The 21,207-nt window shown below is 42.1% G+C and overlaps 1 protein-coding gene across 2 annotated transcripts in view; it reads right to left on the bottom strand.

Annotated features, from left to right (window-relative positions):
• Positions 1–21,207, bottom strand: part of zfpm1 (zinc finger protein, FOG family member 1) — a 104,683-nt gene that overhangs the window by 8,013 nt on the left and 75,463 nt on the right. The window contains exons 1-2 of one of the 2 annotated variants that reach the window (XM_005937469.2): positions 20,590–21,186; positions 20,325–20,458 (exon numbers count right to left, since the gene is read on the bottom strand). In XM_005937469.2, the coding sequence (XP_005937531.1) occupies positions 20,325–20,458; positions 20,590–20,596 (141 nt within the window). In that variant the 5' untranslated portion in view covers positions 20,597–21,186. Of the gene's footprint in view, positions 1–20,324; positions 20,459–20,589; positions 21,187–21,207 lie in introns of those variants that run through there. The other variant, XM_005937468.2, reaches the window with a different exon arrangement.

Raw genomic sequence — 21,207 nt, 5'->3', positions numbered from 1 at the left:
GTACACCCTGGACAGGTCGCCAGTCTGTCGCAGGGCTAACACACAGGGACAGACAACCATTCACACTCACCCTAGTGGCAATTTGAATTATCCAATTAACCTATCCCCACAAGCTGCATGTCTTTGGACGGTGGGAGGAAGCCGGAGTACCCGGAGGAACCCACGCAAACACGGGGAGAACATGCAAACTCCACACAGAAAGACCCCGGCCTGATGGTGGAATTGAACTCAGGACCTTCTTGCTGTGCGGCAACAGTGCTAACCACCGTGCCACCGTGCTGCCTGACTATAAATTATTTGCTTCAATATTAGCTAAGAGACTGGAATCAATTATCCCGGAGCTGATAGACTTAGATCAGACAGGCTTTGTCTCAAATAGACAGACCCAGGACAACCTGAGGAGAACGCTACAAGTGATGGATCATATAACATCAGGAAATATTAGTGCAATGTTGGTCAGCCTAGACGCCGAAAAGGCATTCGACTCGGTGGGTTGGGAATATCTATTTAGGGTACTAGCAAGATTCGGATTCAAAGATGGCTTCATTAAATGTATCGAAGCACTGTATCACTCCCCAACAGCCAGGATCAGGATTAATGGGCACCTGTCTCAAAATATTGCTTTGAAGCGAGGGACACGCCAGGGCTGTCCCTTGAGCCCGTCCCTGTTTGCCTTGTACATTGAGCCTCTGGCTCAGGCTATTAGAGAAAACTCTGAAATACAAGGAATAATGATCAGGGGTGAAGAACACAAGACTTGTATGTTCGCGGATGATGTTCTTCTTTTTATTACAAATCCTGAATCTAGTTTGTTCCAATTGATGACCTTTTTCCTGCCTCTCGCCCTATGACAGCTGGGATAGGCTCCAGCGCCCCCCGCGACCCTGAAAAGGATAAGCGGTAGCGAATGGATGGATGGATGGATAATTTATAGTCCACGTTAAGGATAGAGATTGGCCTATACGAGCTGCATTCTTTTTTATCTTGAGTCACTTTTGTTTTTAAGATAAAACTGTTAATTTTCTCTCAGTCGGTCATCGGATCAATTCGGTTTTAGAGACCTGCTCAGTTTCTGCTCAGTTTCTGGGTGAGTTGTGGAAAATGTTCTGAAGCGGAGGCTAAATTCTCATAATTCTTTTAAAAAAAATTTTTATTCCATCTATTACGGTATCATTGTATATATGTATATGGACTCCTGACCGATTAACAGATCAATGTCTGTTTTGTTAATTGGAAGAATTTATATTTTCAAAATAAAAGTTAATTTATTGTTCTAAGCACTACGACAGATTTTTTCCTCCATAATGAGCTCTTTTATTCATGTCTTTTGATTGTGGGGGATAAAATATCCAAACTTATGACTATATAATAGTAAAAGGAAAATCCTACTATTATATTTATCATCAGCTGGAATCACAAAGAACCTCTCTCTTCCTCTGGATTTATTCTTAGTGTAAAAAAACACTGCAAAATCAGACTATCAATCAGATCATGAAGCATACAATTAAAATCTGACATTAAATGAGAAAATAAATAAATAAATAAATTTTTATTTATATAGCACCTTTCAAGACAGAAAGTGCTGCACATAAGATTACAAGTCATAAAAACAACCAAAGTGTTTGTATAAGTGTAGCCCAATTTGGACTGATTCTTATATAGCGCCTTTCTACTCTCCCACAGTACTCAAAGCGCTGTATACAACACGCCTCATTCACTTCTAAACACAAGTGCAAACTAATCTACATTCACACTCCGATGAACACATCAGAGGGCAACTTGGGGTTAGCATCTTGCCCAACGATATTTGACATGCAGACTGGAGAAGTCAGGGATCAAACCACCAACCTTCCAATCAGCAGCTGACTTGCTCTACCACCTGAGCCACAGCCACCCAGCCATAACTAGCTTTTGCTCCATGATGCTACATTTAAATTCTGGGCTTCCACAAACCTTGAAAATGATCATCCAAACTCTGGTGTCATCACGTGATGATGCGTGGTTTACTCATTGTGACCCCCCACCCTCCCAGATTAGATATCTAATTTGTTTCATGATAAACATGAATAAACATGTTGCTGGGGAAAACCCCTTTAAAGCATGCCCCAGCTCAAATTCAACCTGTCACCTAAACATCACCGCCAAATCAAGTAAAACATCTGCTATTGTCTTCTTCAAGTATTACCGCTCTTCTTTTAACTACCAGCAGATAATCACCAAAATCAAAGCATTAATCGTAGCCAGCTGGGACGACACAGCCACACGTGAGTATCCAGTGTGCGGCCAGCGGTAAACACCGGTTTATGAAAAGGCCGTCAGTGAGCAGAGGATGATTACAGCCCCAGAAGGAAATGAGGGAGCACAAGCGGAACAAAGCAACCCCGAAAATGAAGAAAAAAGAGGAATAAAAGAGGAAGAGGGACCTCAGGAGAAAGGAGAGAAGAAAAGGAAGAGGAAAAAAAGATCTGATGAAGTCGACAGGCAGCTATTCAAAGGGCAGCCATAATAAGATCCACGGTGGATACACTGGACAAAGAGTGTAGAGTCAACATCCACTGTCTGTATGTGTGGAGGTATGACACACACACACACACACACACACACACACACACACACACACACACACACACACACACACACACACACACACACACACGAGTCCTGAGTACAATCCTGTCTTTGTTTATATGTGGCTGTGGGAGCACTCCCACCACATGTGTGTATCCCATCACTGATAACTCTCAGCGAGGCCTTTCTTCTGTACTTCTGCACCAGCACATTATTCCTCAAACACCACCAACACCACCTTTCCTCCATCAGAGTTTCTGTTTAAGTATCATATTCCAGACATCACCACGAATATTCAAAATATAATCTCTCTACAACCAACAGAGATGAATAATAATAAAAGTGGATTTGACTGGGTTGTGACAGCTGCAGCGACTCCACGGGGAAGAGAAGAAATCTCTGATGCAATGACGGACTGTCCTCACTGTGTGAGAGCTGCACAGCGATGCAGTACCGTTCACTCTCCACCAAGAGGAAGCATTCCCTCAGCACAGGACGTGACGGACCTCACTGAGCAGTTACAGTCGATGAGAGAAGCACAGAGAAGCTTCCTGCTTTATTTTCCCTGTCACGTTCAACGCTGGCGTCTTCCATGACTTTTGGTGTTTTTAAGTCTGATTTTCCTCCAAACACGCTGTAGATTTGTCTCAATGTTTCAGTAAGTTTCCTTTTTAAAAATATTTTCTGTTTGCAAAAAAATTCCAGATATGACCCGACCACTGGGCACCTTCTGAAAGGGTTCCCCTTTTTATTAAATTAAAAGTGGCATTAAATGTGAAACTGAAGAATTATTCATTTTATATTATTATAAAATGAATAATTAATTTATATAATTATTATATTATTTATACAGAATTATTCATTATTCATATACAGACTTATTCAGAATTATTCATTCTGGGAGGAAAAAAAGGAGGAAATTCATGGAAAGCCAGTGACGGGCTCTGCTGACACACTGCATGCACTTGGCCAAAGAAAAGGTGAGTGAGGCTGATTCTCGCTGCTCGTGTATCTGACCTTCACCATCTGTAACAAACCCGTCACATAAAAAAGTCCTTAAAATAATCTTTAGAGAGAACTACACTGACCACAGACAGCACACACGATCATCTATAATTGTTCTATTAGTGGAAAATGTTCAGTGTGATATACTGCATTAGTCTCAATTCATCAATATAATTGGTCATAAACTGCTGAAAACAAACACGTCAAATCACCAGTTTGGACCAGTGAGAGGAAAAACGTTGTTTCTCCTCGTCTGCAGCAGGTCTGTGACATCACAGGATTATTGGGATTATTAATTCTGCAACCAGTGAATAAATACCTGAAAATACTTTTTCATTACGGCCCGATGTTAATATTCAGGTTTCATAACTGCTGTAATTACTTATTTTATTGATTTACTTTTTAGTTTTCTGTAAAAAATTCCAAACACTTTGAATACAAATAAAATCCTCCTTACAAAAGCAGCGCTGTGATGTTCACCATCAGGTATGATGCCGGTTTTAGGAGTTAATACAAAGTTATCTTGCAGATATTAAAGAACTAATTAAACATTGATCAAGTAATGCAATTGAAAAAGTAGCGATTTCCTAATTATATAGCATTTAAAATGTGTGCATCTTTGATTGAAGTTATTTGTTGCTGGTTACATAAAGTATGATTATTACTCAACCAGTTCACAAATCTATTTATTATATTATGTATGTAATTCAGTTTAGTCTCATTATTCTGCTTGTTTAGGTTTATTTTTGTAACTGTGGACAGGTGTAGTATTTATCACCACAGCAGTTTGTATTACTGTGTTAAAAAATGAATAACCTGTACTGTAGTTTTATATTTTATGTTTGTTTTATAATCATCTCATTTTATTTTTATACTGAAATCTTGTTTTTAATCCAGTGAACTAAAATGTCATTAATAATAATAAAATTAATGGAGAAACATATGAGTAGGAATAGCAAACGGCTTTATTACTGATTAGTGAAGAAGATAATGACACATTCAGAGGAAACATTTCTCATGGAGAAATGCAAATAGCAGAAAACAAACTGAGATTCTTGAGAAAGCCTGGGTGTGCAGATCAAACCATCACTTTAAAACCTGTGTGTTTTTAACAAGTTTGATTTGATGTTCACTTTTATTCTTGTGTAATTTGTGACACTGACCTGTTAGCATATTCAGTACTTTGTTAATGGTCTTATATTATTCATGTTTTAAGCTGCTGTTTTATTGTTGGTTTTTAAATGTGCTATATAAATAAAGTTGTATTGTATCGTATAAACACTGATTCTGTGGTGAGAAGACAACGTGCAGTGGCTTTTTCACCTTAACTTTGTGTGTTTTAAAGATGTTATATATGTCTCACCACAACTGAACCGCAGACGACAAACATGAGGTAAAAATCAGGAACCACTTACGTGAGGTTTCAACTGTTTTAACTAAACTCTAAAAGCAGAAAATTCAGAATTTAAACTTTTAACTACAAAAGGAAAAAGAGAGCGCTGCTTCTTTAGAATTACAGGCTTGTTTTAGGAATTACTTTCAGATGTTACGCATTCATGTGAAGGCCTTCCCAAAAATATTTCAGAGCTGCTCTCCTCTTATCATCAACCTCAGTGCAGCTTAGCGTGAGCTCCTCCAACAGCTGCTGCCTGTTCATTGTTCAGAGGACATTTTAGACCAGGCTTAACTACGCTCTAATATCAGTTTGACTGCACTGCAAAAATAAAAGACTTGGGTTAAAATTACACAAGGTTAGACTGCTGTTAACTAAGCTTGGGAAAAATCAATGGCTCGTGCACACAGGCAGCTGGCTTTGTTTGTCCGTGTGAGTGAATCTATTCTCAGAAGCTCGTATACACAAAGAAGCCAAAAAATTTCAGCTCTGCTGTATGTATTGAGACTTTACGCCACAGAAGCGTCCAACACTCTTTGCTTATCTCTATTTTTGTGTCTGCTGGGGTAAACACTGCTGAGCAGGTATTATGGCCATTTTTGTTCTTTAAAAGCCTCCATTTACCCAGAATTCTTTGTCCCACTTAACATAGTCAATGACTAAATTTAGACATGTGCCAAACTTGTAATCATTTGGTTTGCCTCAGCCACAGTCGAGGTCTGTATTGGTGAAACTGGCCCCTGGTGAAACCTGAAAGAGTGGTGAATCGCTCCCTGCCTCTCAGGGACGTTGGTTTTATACCTAATCGTGTTACTCATTAACCTTATTAGTTATGAGGTACTGCAGCTAATTTTTTAAGCACTGCAACATTTTTCCGTTCTTTTGTTGCTCTTTTCACAACTTTTTACAGCAATTTTTCTCAGTTTTCAAATAAACGCATTTGCAATTTCATTTTGCACAGTGTTTTTTTCCCCTTATCTCTCTCTTTACATAAAGCAGCTATAACACTGGTTTGGTCAATAATACCTAACGTGAAGTCTGCCACTGTTAGCTGAAGACATCGGGCAGTGTGTTATGATCAGACAGCTCATTGGAATATCTGAAGAAGATGGATGTTGGAAAGACAGTGAGAAGAGAGAGGGAAAGGACAGAAGGAAGGAAGCCTCTCAGTCTGTTGCACGTTAAAGATTGAGGCAGAGCGTATTGTATTTCATGGGGGACTAGCGCTGATGTGGAGATACGGCTGCTTTTGTTTTAATTTGTAACCCAATGCTGGAGCCGTCTGAGCTGTAAGTACTGCTAATTTGCTTCAGACTAATTCATCACGGCCACGGCTTTGGAATTCACCATGATAGGGCAATGGGGAGAGCTCACTAGTGCGCAAGTGGAAATAACACACACACATGCACACACGCATATTTTGTACATATAAATGCACAAATAGCAAAAGAAAATGGAAAACACACACATGCTCATCCTTTAAAGATCTAAAATAAATATTAAATAATTGAAGAGTGTGATGCACTCCCTTCTCTTCTTATTTCAGAACTAATAACACTTCAGCCTCTCCCCGATGGAGTTTCCTCTCCGACCACAACGACGTCAACAAGCTAGCACAAAAGAAACATGATAATAGAATATTTGTTTTGGAGTTATTGATTGAACGTTAACGTCATAGATGTTGTGAAATGTCACATGCAATTTCCATTTATTTTCATATCTGATGTCTGACCAGATAAATCATCCCAGTGAGACGTGGCAGCTTTTCCACCCTCATGATGACTCACACTAGGGGCAATTCTCAAAACTATTCTCTACCATACTTCTTTGTAATCCTGTCAGCATGTAAGCCAGCTGCATGGAGGACACTGTAGACCCGAAGAGCCGAAGACTAACCAAGGCTCGATTGTTTGATGTGGGTCATTAATACCATCCCAGGAGGGCATGTGGGGGCAGTTCCAGTTTGCAGTAGCAAAGCTAGCAGATGTGAAGCAGGTTCAGTTATGATTAGTTGTGCTGTGTTTTTGGTTTTGTTAAGTTTCATAGTGTAAAAACAGGTCAACTGGCCAGCCTCCAGATGTGAACACAGGAAACCTGAAGGAGTGAAGAAAAATATTTGTATTTAGGAGCACATCCCACATCTGTGGTCTCATTGGAATTCAGGAAACACTGCGGGAGCTACAGTAGCATGCAAACGCCTGCACGGGCTGTGTTAAAACTCCAAGATTACTTAGAAATCTATCAGTCATTCGGCCTGCTTGTCCTTGGTATGCCCACAGCTGAATCTAAAGGAGATAGAGATCAATTGTTGTCCTGCAGATGCTGCTAGTTTTGCTTGGACAAAGCTAAAGTAGATGATTCGGCTCATGGAAGTAAATCACAACGTCACCTAATACCAGCAACGCTAACAGATAATCTGCTGTGTCAAACTGCAACAAGGAGAACACGCTACTTTACACACTTTACAGTCACACACACACACACAGTTTCACATGAGATAATGAGAGTCAGCGAGGCAGAGGGCCAGATCACACTTTGTGTGTGTGTGTGTGTGTGTGTGTGTGTGTGTGTGTGTGTGTGTGTGTGTGTGTGTGTGTAATTAACCAGGCCAGTAGAGAATGCAGATGCCAGAGATGTGCAAGTGAGTTAAGGAGAAGGGAGAGGCCACCGGATGTTATCAAAGCCCTTTTCACTTCTCTTGGGCTGAAGCCGATCACAATGACTCAAACGGCCAACGTTCGCCTCTGGAACGTCTGGACCAACAAAGAGTCAACCTTCTCAAGTTTTCAGAGCAGCCAAACACTATTATCTAAAGGTGGATAATGAAAATAGCACAAATATAAGAATCTTAGAAACAGCCATTGTTTCATGGCCGCATCACCTCCCTGCTTTTACTTGGTTAGCAAAGCAAGGGCCTTCAGACGGGTAAGTTTGAATGCTGAAACATTGGCATTGACATCACCTTGCAGCTAACTGAGACACAGTCCGTATGTAGCATAGAACATGGAAATGTACTACGAGTGTTTCCTATTTACAGAAAGAGCCCAGAATAGAAGGTGAGGGTTTTCAGATAATGATGCGTGTAAATGTGCTGGTATGAACAGTGTCTGTAAAGGAAAACGAAAAAAGAAGAGAACTCAGAGACGAGCCATTGTTTCATGAAAGCAGCACGATCAAATGAAGATCAGGACATCCACACGGATGTCGGTGTATCGAGTGCAAAAACTCCTCGCCGTCTTTCTTCTTTCTTTCCCGTCACCTAAACTATCCACGCAGCCCTCCATCTATCAGTGGGATGTCAGGCCTCCGCGGCAGAGCTCCATCTTGGTTGAGAGCGCTGCCTTAAGCCCCATCAGCCGGAGGAGAGTCTTTGAGCTGCAGTCTAAGCCCCTCGCCCGGACCCTGGTCCCTTCATGAATATTAACCAGCCCCGAGCCCGGCTTTAATCTGCCTGATTCCCGCACTGCTGCCGCCGCGACGATAGCGAATCTAATTATTTGGTCTGATATTAACCCCCCACCCCCCCGCGCACACCATTCCCACCCCCAATACTGTGTCTCCACTACAGCTTCTGTAACATTCATGTGTGTCAGTGCAAGCACACACCGACTGAGCTCTCCAACCACTTTTTTTTTCTGCCAAAGTCATTGCACATATAACATCCATTCACACACCTCTCTCTCTCTCTCACCCCCCCTCCCCCTCCCCCGCCCGCCACCTCCAGCGCAGCCTGCGACGCCCTCTTCTTATCAGGTCCAAAAACGCCCTCCTCCTATGCTGATAAAACTTGAATGCAAATGATGCTGGGCTGATTTCATTTCTTCATTTTCTTCCTCCACTCCCTCATTCAGTATCAGAATGGCTCCTAGCTCAACCTCTCTCTCTCTCTCTCTCTGCAGACCCAAACACCCCCGACAATGATGATGATGACGATCATCATCATCATCATGGTAACAGCAACTTTCCCAGAACTATCCCCAACACCTGACCCCATGTCACATCGCCTCGTGGTCTATGTGGATGTCAATTAAAGCAGAAGAAAAAGACTAAGAGCCGCCCTCATCTCAGCACCTCCACCAGCAGCCTGTAGATGAGCAGATTAAGATTTCTCTGCGCAGCTGTCAACTGCCACAGTTTTACTGTTACCACTGGGGAATAAGTATGTTTGTATATGCAAATAACTTCTGGTACATCAAGCACATCTATGTCTCAATGCTGGATACTGTTTCACGTCGTCTAATATAGTTTACATTATTGTAAAACAGACGAAACGTGACCGCGGGATGGTTATTAAATGTAAAACAAGTCAATAATGATAGACACAGATCCGTGTTCTTAACAGAACCCAGATTACCCACACTAAAACGGCTTCTTTAGATAAAAACTTTAAAAAAGACGGGAAATGTCTTTGTTTTATTGAGTGTGGAAAACAAAACATAACAAAAAATGGACCTTTTGTAGTATTTATGACAGTCTGTAAATGAGGAAGAGAGAAAATTCATGATTCCAGGCCAGGAAACATGCACCAATTTTCTTGCTGTACTTAATGCAAACAGAACAAAGTTTTCTAATAGTTTCAACTCAGGAAAAGAAAACCTGAGTTTAGAGATGGAAGTGATGCTTGAGTCACACTAAGGTAAAAAAGGGACAAGAACAAAAGACTTGTAACTGCCCGGTGCATGGACTTTTTCCACTTACAGCGACTCGATCGCAAGTCGTCGCGACAACCAACTGGTCGCCCAGAGTCAAGTCAAGTGGCTTTTTTGTCATTTCAACCATGTGCAGTGGTACAGTACACAGTGAAATATGAGAACGTTCCTCCAAGACCCTGGTGCTACAAATGACATATAACAGACAATCAACACAGGACTACAGAAAGTGCAAGTGTGCAAAAACTGCACAAAATGCAAAAAAACTAAACAACACAAAGACAGAGCAGAACGATACAGACACAACAGTGCAATAGAAAAGTGCAACAAGGACAGTGGGTTGTGCAAAAGACTGAGCATTGTGCAAAAAGTAACTTGATGTATATGAAGGTTTGTGCGTGTGTGTGTGTGTGTGTGTGTATGTGTATGAGATTGTGCAGGTAAGTGCTATATAACAGGGTTATACTACCATTATAATGCACTGATCACCCAGTGGTGGGAAACCTGTCCCAGGGCAATCACAGGACGACTCAGACTAACCCCAAACACTCAGACCGACTGTAAGATTCATATAAACACACTGTTTCACTTCTACGGGGTTCTGGCTGTGCTCATAATGTAAGTAGCTAATGGGAATTTCTGTTGAATGTAGATAGCAACAGATCTGCTACCTGATAGCATTAGATTTGTATTTTCACCAATTTATACATTCATTACTGGATTTTTGGTGCATGTAGTTACCAGCTTGACTTCATTCAACTGCAAACTGATAGCAGAGTCCATATTACTGCTGTTTTACCACCGTCTGGACACACCAAACTCACCACCTTCAAAGCAACACACCAAAGGCAACAGGACTGCAAGTTTATTCCACATGGTTCCAATAAATTTGTTATGTTTTTCCCTTGTGCAACTTTGGTTTTTGACATAGAAAGTATGTCAAACAGCTATGTTATATAGAAATTAGTAATAGCAGTTATTTTATGGAAACCAGTGCTGTGAAATACACTTCCTGTTGTATTTATTTGCCCCTTAAAGCCAATCAGAAGAACCTGGCTAAAGGAGAGGGTGGCATTAAAGGGGGAGGAGCTAAAACAGCTTGTTTAACAAACAGAATGAACTGAGCGGTTACAAAAAGCTCCACTGAAGTGTGAATCATGCAAAAGTCCTATAACAGAGCTCAAGAATAAAGGACATGGGCCTGGGAATGAGCAGAAATGATCCTGTGTAATCGTCGGCACTAGGCTTCTCACATGTGCACAATAACTCCTTTTCAGGCCCTAGATATCACTGTAAAGTATGAATTTCTTTGGGTTTTGGACTGTTGAAGTGTAATGGGCATATTAGAGGCCTTTGAGCAGATCACAACATACTCAAAAAAAGCTGCAAAATCCTCTCCTACATTAAATGCTTCAAACAGTTTGTGGGAATTTAATAAGCTGCTCTGCTCCTTTCCTGACCTTTTCAACCATGGCCGTTCATTCACTCCCCTCACAGAATCATTCATTCAATCATCCCAATTCACTCTCTTCCTCCCTTCTCCACTTTCACTGTCTCTCCTGCACCGCCTCCTTCCTTTTATGCACCTCTTTCTTTCTTAATCTCCGATTCTTTTTCCTCTCCTCTCCTCTCTCATTCCTACACTTCCGTCCGTCCGTCCATCTGCCTGCCCCTCCTTCCACCGTCCTATCTCTCCCTCTTTTCTCAGTCCGTCTCTCGTTCTATCTCTCGGCCACAGGAAATAGTTTCTTTTGCAATCCAGAGAGTTGGAGGGGTGTACTCACTGTCCCAAACAAAGAGGTCACTGTGTGAATCCTCCAAAAATACAAAGAAGAAAAGGAAGGCAGATAAAATCAGAAACCTACTCTCATCCGCCTCTCGCATACAAACACACATGCACACACTTTACCTCCGCTGTACTCGAGCAAAGCATTTCCCTAACATTCAACAGAGACACAAGATACTTTTTTCTTTTTAATGCTGTGTATTCTGCACACACAGGATAAATGCTGTCAGTACAGTATACAGCCAAGGCTAGGTGGCAGCTAGTGAAAGCCTACACAGCCGCATGTATCGCCGCACACCTCAGAGAAGAAAAGGAATGAGGAAAAAATAGAGGGAGTCTGGTTTGATGAGCTGCATGCAAATGACATGTAAAAATATAAAACTGCGATACTTAAAACGGGGGCTGAGATAAGAGATTTGAAAATGAGGCACTCTTGGAAAGCGGGCTCCTGAACTGCAGGAGATGAGGCTCAGAGATAGACAGGATAGAGGTTTTCCCTCTCCTCTTCTCTCCTCTCCTACGCCACCACCACCTCCTCCTCCTCCTTTTTCCATCCTCCTCCACCCTGCAAAAGCCGGTGCAGATGACAGCGAGATGCAGATACCAGCCAGTCACTGCCACTGAGTGATGAACACATCCTCCCTCCTTCTTGTTTAACCCTCGTCTTCCACGGTTTTCTCACCTCTCTTCCACTTCTCTCATATTTCTCTTTGTTCCTAATGTTTTGTTTCCCTCCTTTCTGTTCGGCCATCCTTTGTTCCTTCTCTCTGGGCCAACTCTATCAGTATCGGTCCATTTTATCTTTTTTGAGGGAGTTTTTTCCTCTCTCCTGGGGTGATAGACTCTTCTGTCAGAGCCAGACTGACAATCAGACAGCTACTGTCACGATGTGGGGAAATCATATGACAGGTGAGGGTAAATGTAGCCAATACTGAGCACGCTGATTCAGTCAGATGGATGCTGGTTCCCCTTAATGCCATGATGGTCAACATTTTCAGCCATAACGTCTATCACTCAAGGGTTTTACCCCCCCTTAAAAGCTCTAGTTGTTGACATATTTAAAGCTACAGTATAATGTCAGCTCAGTCAGGACCACTGTAGTCAGAAGAGCAGGAATTTATATCTAGAGTTGTGAAACCTTCTCATCCTTTCACACATTATTCACAACAGATGACAATAATTAAGATGCAGCATTAAAAGGAGGAGGTGGGAGGTGGGTTGCAGAGTGGCTTGCAGCAACTTAAATAAAAATATGATAGTATATGATATATGAGAATTGGCAATTGGATGTGTAGAAGAATATCAACTGATCTGCAGGAATTACAGCTGAGCTTAACTTTGTCGCCTGGCTGAACTGATGCTATGCTCGACTTAGAGCATGCTTAGCCATTTGTGCTGCGATGCATTTTCGAGTGGAAGGATTATTTCTAGAGGGACTCAGTCAGGCGTGACAGAATCAATTAGAGAATAGGGAATATCTAGGCAACCACACTGATCTCAAGCAGGGATTAGCACTACCTTTGAGAAGGCAACGATACGTGTGTTGTTAACTTTGTTGTGTTTTCCGTTTGACGTGCAGTTACTACTTGCAGTCCTTACCAAAATGAAATTAGCTGAATACAAAGCTAAGCAAGAGCCAGTTTAACTTGTGATAGAAGGTATGACAGCCTGAAAGTAGCAGCTACCGCTAGCTAAAAGTTTTTTTGGGTCGATAAGGTCTGCCAGTGATATTCGATATTTGAAATGGTTGTTTGTGGGAAAGCTAACATAACGTGGACAAAGCCAGCAGCAAAGGGTCACCATGCCAGCAGCTTTTCTTTGTATGATTGCAATAGCTTTTGATTACACTGGCCAAGATACCAGTCAGAGGTCCCATGGCAACCTATCAGAGGTGTGGACTCGAGTCACATGACTTGGACTCGAGTCAGACTCGAGTCATTAATTTTATGACTTTAGACTTGACTTGAAAAAATGTTCTAAGACTGTGACTTGACTTGGACTTTTACACCAATGACCTGGGACTTGAATTGGACTTGAAAAGACTTGATATTTTACCCCAAATATAAAATTTAACATGCATATTATATAGAGATTGAAAATGTGACGTCATTCAGGGGTAAACCGCAAAGGATTCTGGGAACTCGTGGCAAGAGGTACTAGCGCACGCAGGCTTTCAATTGAAATCAGTCACACAGCGATAAAAAGAAACACAAAAATGTCAAGAAGCTGTTGTATTATTAACTGCAATAGCCGGTCGCATGACAGCCACGGGAAGCCGACGGGTAAAGAGATCGGTTGTTATCGGATTACGTCGTTGAAGAGAAATTGTTCGAGCCATGTTTCCGAAGTAACAAAGAGGCGACGGATGGCCTGGATTGCAGCCATTCAAAGACCAAATATAACGTCCCAGAACCCTCCAGCTCACAGGTTAGTCTGCTCCAAGCATTTACACGAAGGTCAGTCTGCTGTTGTAGTTAATACGTCATTTTCATAACATAATTGGTGATATAGGTTACAAGCAAGTCTGGCGCTGAACAGAAATTGTCGCTCCTTTGTTTATTGTGCATAAATAGTGAATTGTCCTGACACAATATTGCGTTTCGCTTCTGTTATTATGGTACATTGACAAAAACATATACTTTTATTCACAGGGTAAAACAGTTGTTTTGTATCACTAATTGCCCAGTACGATTACAGCATACAGTATTATTGTCACTGCTACATTTCTGTGATGCTACCAGAAATTATTTCCACTACTAATTAATTACCGTTGAGCTCAAAAGTCCTATTAATAAACGGTTAACGAATGTGTATTTATGAAGACGATTTGTGAGACCGGTAAACTTATGATACGTACGATGATCTTTCGTTCTACACGGTGCATTTCAAGGTCCTGCACCCATCCGTCGGTAAACTGTACCTGGGCTTGTTGCAGTGACCTGAAGTTACTAAACCGCTTACCAAATGGTCGGGGAAAACACATCCAGCCATTTAAGCTTGTGTGACCAGCTGCTGCTGTTGTTGGTTCATTAAACCGCAAAGAGAGTGCAGTGCAATACTTTAAAATCCAACAAAACAACACCAAGGTGATGCGATTCGGCCATGACCACTACTGGCGATCTTTGGGCTCTGCCATTGTGGAATCCGCCCACACCTCCTTCAACGGTGTCCTTGAACTGGAGTTGGAGGATGAAGGAGAAATAAATGAAATGGTAACCATGCACTTTTAGCAATGTAAACAAGGGTTTTGCCAAATGATATTCAAACACACACTTTCCATCCATGATATTGCTCAGCTAGCTACTACAAGCCACGAGCCAACAAAGATAAGCATGGCTTCATATCACATTTGACTTCATTTTTGTGTATGCCTCAGGGTGCGGGATGAGTTATCGCAAATATTTAAACATTTTACTGCAAGATAGCACAGGGATTCGATATATGAATACTTTAAAATGCAGGTAAAGGGAGACGTTTAAAAAACATTTTTTTTCCTGTGTCTTTAATGCTAAATATTATTGTTGTTGCACTCTGCTTCTGTTTTAGGAACGCCACTTATGTCTCACGTTCTTCTGGGGGGCATCACAGAAGGTGTCTCAACACTCACCGTAATCATCGATTTGTCATCTTCTGAAGGAGCACCATTTTAATTAACATTCTAATTTGATGGGCGGAGGAGAGAAAGAAACACAGAGGCTGAGAAACACTGTTGATGAGTCCAGATAAACTGCAAAAGATCAGAATCAGGATGTAAACAAACCGATTCAGAGTCAACACACATACACAAAAAAAGAAAAAGGAAAAACGAGGAGAAAACTGCTTGAGAGAGAGTAAGGAGGAGACGGTGATCACCTTCACTCGTCCTTCTCGGGGAGTGAGGGAAAGAGGAAGTGGAGAGTAGATGAGGTAGAGGGGAAGAGAGATAGAGAGTGAGAAGAGACTACCCAAAAAGTGTTTGAAAAGCCGTGGGTGGCGCGCCTTATCGCCCCAGTTCTCCTGGAGAGATTATTGGGGGATTAGTGCGAACGCTTGTTTCTAAAACATGATGAAAAGACGTTCGGCGCGTGATAACGCTTTGAACTCCCCTACTCTACTCCTTCTAGGATCGTGCCTTGGGGCTGCCTTTCCACGAAAGACAAGATTGGGGTGGGGTGAGCTGTTGGGTGCTGTTGAAGGGGGGGGAACAATAGGAACGATGTAAGCGGAGTTTTTCCTGTGGTGCAGACTTCTTCTAGGACATCTGTCCTTTTGGAAGATGCAACAGATGCAGCAAATTCTGCTCTCTCTTTAGCATCATCACTTCATCCTTCATTTGAGCTAAAATTTCACAACTTCTATCCAATCGCACGCAACCGCACTATCAGTTAATTAAAGCAGGATCCAATCAGAAGAAGCGGAGATATAATATCAGATCTGTTATGTGCGATCCAATCAGAAAAGCAGCAGTGGTGTGCTCGCTCCTGGGTTGCCATGGGAGGCTCGCCGAGGAGGACCTGGTTGTTCACTCAACCAAAAACTGTGAGGAATCAGCAGCCAGCTGATCAGTTGATCAGTAAACATTATTATACCCTGTTCTAAAGTCCAACAGCCATATCAGCCAGAATATATTTAAATAGATAAATGGTTTTACGCCTCTTTCTCAAGAGATGCAAATGGCAGAATTTCCATATGACACAGGCCAGTTAACACGCTGCTAATCTAATGAAGGAGATCTGTTGGAGGGAGAACGAGAACTGGATCTCATCTGCCTCTCTCCCTCGCTCTCTCTGCCCCACCCTGATTTCTCAGAACTCACACCCATGCATAAAACAACACACAGCTAAGGAACCATCAAAGGCGCAGTTCGACAAGGAAAAATATCTCTGATGTTTCTGTACGTGTTTCTGCACATCCAAACACAGTGTTGTTGAGTCACTGGGTAGACCTGGTATTGAAATCTTGGCTTATGGGCCCAAGTTAGTTGAGGGAGGTTAATTGAGAAAGAGTGAAGAAGGCCAATACTGCAAGGAGTGGGGCTGAGAATGGGCCGTGCCAATCTTACCAAGAAATGAAGTGAAAGCATGTCCAAATGCCAGTACAGTGCAGTGGGGAGGGTTGTGTCAGGAAACGCCTCGATATCTGAGCCAAACGAAAGGCAGATCAGCCAAAAGAAGAAGAAAGAGTACCTTCCTCAGGTCTGATTCAATAAGGTGTTGCACCAGAGCAAACTGGGTTTGAAAATGTCAGTATTTACAACGAGAGCGTGGTGAGCAGACTCAGTTGCAATATGAGTTTCTTTCTCACACACAAAATATGAGGAAAAGTATATTTAGTCTTACAAACTGACTTACTAATGTTTGCGACACACAACTTCCATGAACTGCGCTGAAAAAAAGAAAGCATGTCCTATTTTTTAGTTATTTATTTTTGTATTTGATACTGAAACAAACTGACTGCCCCTGCGTTTAGGAAACAGCACGACATTTGTAAATTGCCCTGAAGAGGGGAACTCACACACGTCATTTTGATCCGTTTATTTAATCCGGAAGAATGAAAAGTGAAAGTTTTACTTTTGTTTGGTATTTTATCGTAAAAATATTATTTTATTCTTATACAGAAACCACCAGGACGCATTAGAGGATGGAGGAATTGTGGAAAACTTTGGTCCCTTTCTATTATCTGGGAATAAATTCCACCAAAAGTCAAAGGTAAGAATAAGACAACACAATATTAAACAGTTTTCACATTTTCTGTTAATCACTTTTTTTTGGGGGGGGGGCAGTTAGTTAGAAGTTCAAACAATATCCAATAAACCTGTGACACATCCAATGTGATCTCCGTTATTGATGAAGCGTCCTTGTTTGTTTTGTAACAAAAATACTTCATCTATAGCAACAGCGATGATAACGTGACGATTACTTGAAGCTAATGAGGAAATACTTCAAAAGCTGACGTTTGAGATGATTTGGAGGTGGATTAGCGCACATGACACAGGGAACTAGTTTATCTTGGAAGGAAGCTTTAACATCAAACACTGAAGTTATGTGAGTGGTATACAGTGCAACCCACATAACCTTTATGAGGGAACGCACCATTTAAAGAACAATATTTGTCTTTCAAAACTGACATTTTGCTCTCAAAATACTCAAAATATCTCAAAACACTGATATATATCCTGCTAGAGATTCCAAATTTTTTAAAATAGATTTGACAGAGACATCCTAACAACTAAGAGGCTGTAGGCTAACCCAGATTCATTATTAGTTAGTATGCACTTTCAGACCCAAACTCACATCTAAAACCCTGATGTTGGCCAGCAGATCAGAGTGAAAAGATACATTTAAATGATAAAAGCCATGAAAACTGTGCATTTTTTTAATTCATAAATTCAAATAAAAGCTATGTGAAATGAGTTTATCATTAGCATTGAAAGTGTTTTAGGCTCACACTTTGGCAGAGCAGAAGAAGATGAGCAGATTTCTCCTCTCCAACAGACTAAGGAGGATAGCCCTGACCCCTGCTGACCCAGGAGGGAGGGAGGCGGGGAAGGATTGAGGGTTGGATAGAGGGCGGGGGTGGAGGGGGGAATGGAGTGACAGGGGGAGAAACACAGGAGGAATGTGAGATTACGGCCACTATCTCCAGCAGATACCGAAGGTCCGTCTCCTCACTCCTTTAGTCCGCAGATAGGAAGGGGGGAGAGGGGAGGAGTGGGGACAGAAAATGAGGAAGAAGAGGGAGAAAATGAGTTTTTAAGAGTCAGGACGAGATGCTTTCCATATGAATGCCAAGACCTCAGAAGAACAGAAAAAGACTATACAGTTTAGAGGAGGAATAGGACAGTATGGGCAGCGGAAGGGGAGGGGAGGAACAAAAGGTGATGGGTGAGCGTGTATGTGTGTGTGTGAGAGAGTGTTAGAGCGCGCACACACACACACAAACATCTATCTGTACACTCAGAACCACACTGATAATAAACGAAATCTTAGAAATGAGAGCCTATCAAGCGGGAATCAATCACTGGGGTTTGTTGTCCAGGAGGATGGCGCCATGTGGAGATAAAAGACAGGCGGACGTCTGGGGAGGGCAGGGAGGAGAAGAGGGGAGAGGATGGAAGAGGATAGGACTCTGATGGAGAAAGGCCAGGATGTGTGGTATAAACTCCATCTAAATTTGAACGGGAGTCTTTTTGTGGACTGATGAGAAACTGGTTTGGATGCAGATGCGCCCAAAATGGGCTAACCTGACGCCTTTAAAGGCTGAGAAAAAACTGAAGATCAAGCCACAAAAATCAATCAATCAGTACAAGAATTTTGGGCAGGGAATGGCTGTGTGCGAACAACCCCGTGTGTGTGTGAGGCTTAGTGTTCGTATAAGAGTGCGTTCCATGCCAGGAAGCCTCTCCCAGCATCAGTATCATATGATTAAGATGGACTTGCGCATGATGCACAAACCCATCCTCTGATAGGGCTCCATCCGGTCCCACACACTGTTCCCAAGGAACACACACACATATAAATACATTGCACACATGGCTGTTTTCATTTCCAACCACTGTCTCACACATGATAAGATTTGTACTCATTGTCTGCAACCATCTGACCTCTGACCTGACCAGTGGAAATCCCTTCAGTCAGGTTTCTCTTTAGTGTTTCACTTCACCCTGGTTTGCCCTCAGCTCTGTGTTACAGTGCAGAGGTGGTATAGATCAGCATGCTGAAACTCTAACTTTAAACTTTAAATCCAATAATCACTTAGGCTTAGATGGTTTCAGAGTTCTATAACAACATATTGCAACCAAAAGGCAAATTATTTCTATTAATTTAAAAGAAAATTAGATTTGAGCTTTGGCTGAGAAATAATGTTTATTTATTTGGACAGCTCAACTTTTAAAAAGAAAGATTTATTACAGCAGCTGAATACAGTTTGATGCCCAAGCTGGTGGTGGTTGCAGTTTAAATAAGCCGCCAAAGTGGGAAGCTGTGAACACGACATGAGGAAAGGGAAGCCTGACTGATGTAGCTTGCAGGCTTGGCTCCATTATTAACATTGGTACACTGCAGAAAACAGACAACTGGAATAATGAGCCTATAAAACATCAACTCTGCTGCATGACATCAGCAAAAGTGGCACTGAAAGAGAATAAGGCTAGGCTGCTTGCTGCCACCTCAGATGTCCCGGGACCAGCAACACAATCACAAACTAGTTGACTAAGACCGCTTTCACTTAGGTTAACTATATGAGGACAGCCCACATTAATCGTAGTGTTACTGTAGCCACAATAAAGAGCCTTCAGGAACCCTGAGAAGCTCAGGACTGGACGAGGACTTTTTTCATTTATCTCACTGGACAAAAATCCTTTACATTAACCTAGTAGCTGACAGCGTATGAGGTCTTCACACTACTGGATAAAATACTCCAATACTGGACCTGCTCCTGCTTAACCTGCCTGATGATCTCCTACTTCAGTGTCCAACGATGCTAAAAACAAAGCTCCATGTAATAAACTAGATGGTAGGCTGTGGTAGCAACCATCTGAGAAATTCAACCTGCTTAATGTGAGTTCTCACATCAACTTGAAAGTTGCTTTAGAGCCACAAAAATTCAATATTCATTATTTTAGCAGGAAAACATAGTCTGGTAGATTTATTGTATCCAAATCCAAACATAACAAAGTCATAAAGAATATCACGTCTAGCGTTTAAACTTTTAAATGATCAATCCTCTGTTGGTCTCTGAGCCGTCCATGCTACACAAAGTTTACTCGTGCTTTCATGTTGCAGAGACGGCGGTTAAGCCAACACTTTGCTAAGCAGTGCAAACGCAGTAAAATACACAGGAATCGTTACCATAGACATAATTCTATATTTAAATCTTAAACAGCTCCATGCTGGAAATTCAGCACAGTGCCAGAGAACTTTAACCACACTGGACGAGCTCTTACCTCGGTCTCCTGCTCATCGGTGCTGCTCTGTGATTGGACGATTCCTGGGTAGGGGCCCCATACTGTGTCTGGAGAGAGGTCTCTTACTGTCACCACACTGCTGTCGCCACCTTCATCACTTAGCTCCAGGTCATCTGGGAAGCAGGTGGGAAACAGAGGAGGAAATAACATTAAATAAGCCCAGAGTGGTTTAAATATTCATGTGCCGAAGAGATCATGAAGAGGTCTCTTCATCGGGAGCATGATGTAAAAACCTTGAACTCACCATTCATCAGAAAAGCTTTGAGGGTCAGTGCCACAGTGCAGGGCGTATGGGTGGCTCAAAAGACAAAAAACTCAATCAGCATGTGGCTTGAACTTGACCTGAACCCTCAGAGGAGCTCAGCCCAAACAGAAAATACTGTCAGCAGCTCAACAGCAGGGGGAGTTTGATACAAGCACAGTGCTTTCTGTCCTGGCCGGTTCAAACAGGGGAAACTTCTTGTGCACTTCCTCAAAGTGAAAAGATAAGTGCAGAAGGATGGCAGTGACAGCTGTGGTCTGAGCCCGCTGCAGCCCAGATAGAGGCAGATAGCCGGCAGGCACGGAGGACTGAACCATCTATTTAAAAACTTAGAGACAGCTCGGACTGTGAGAGTCTCTCGTTTAGAGGAGTCTCTGAACATCTGAGGATAAATGAACGAGACTGCAAGTGAGTGTTGTAACGGGAACTCTGACTAGATGGGATTAACAGCAGCAGTTACACAAGCAGCCCTGCGGTCTGCTTATTGAGGAGTTCTCTTGTTATAACCGTCCACCTACTTCTCTGATCAAAATACATACAAAATCTGCTTGCCCTCCTCTCCAGCTCCCCCTCAGCTCAACCAAGAGCTGTTTCGGGGGG

This window comes from Haplochromis burtoni, unplaced genomic scaffold (assembly GCF_018398535.1).
Source record: "Haplochromis burtoni strain Fernald_Lab_line unplaced genomic scaffold, NCSU_Asbu1 Contig_229, whole genome shotgun sequence".
NCBI lineage: Eukaryota > Metazoa > Chordata > Actinopteri > Cichliformes > Cichlidae > Haplochromis > Haplochromis burtoni.
The sequence above is the reverse complement of the archived record's forward strand: the minus strand, read 5'-3'. Positions and strand labels throughout refer to the sequence as shown.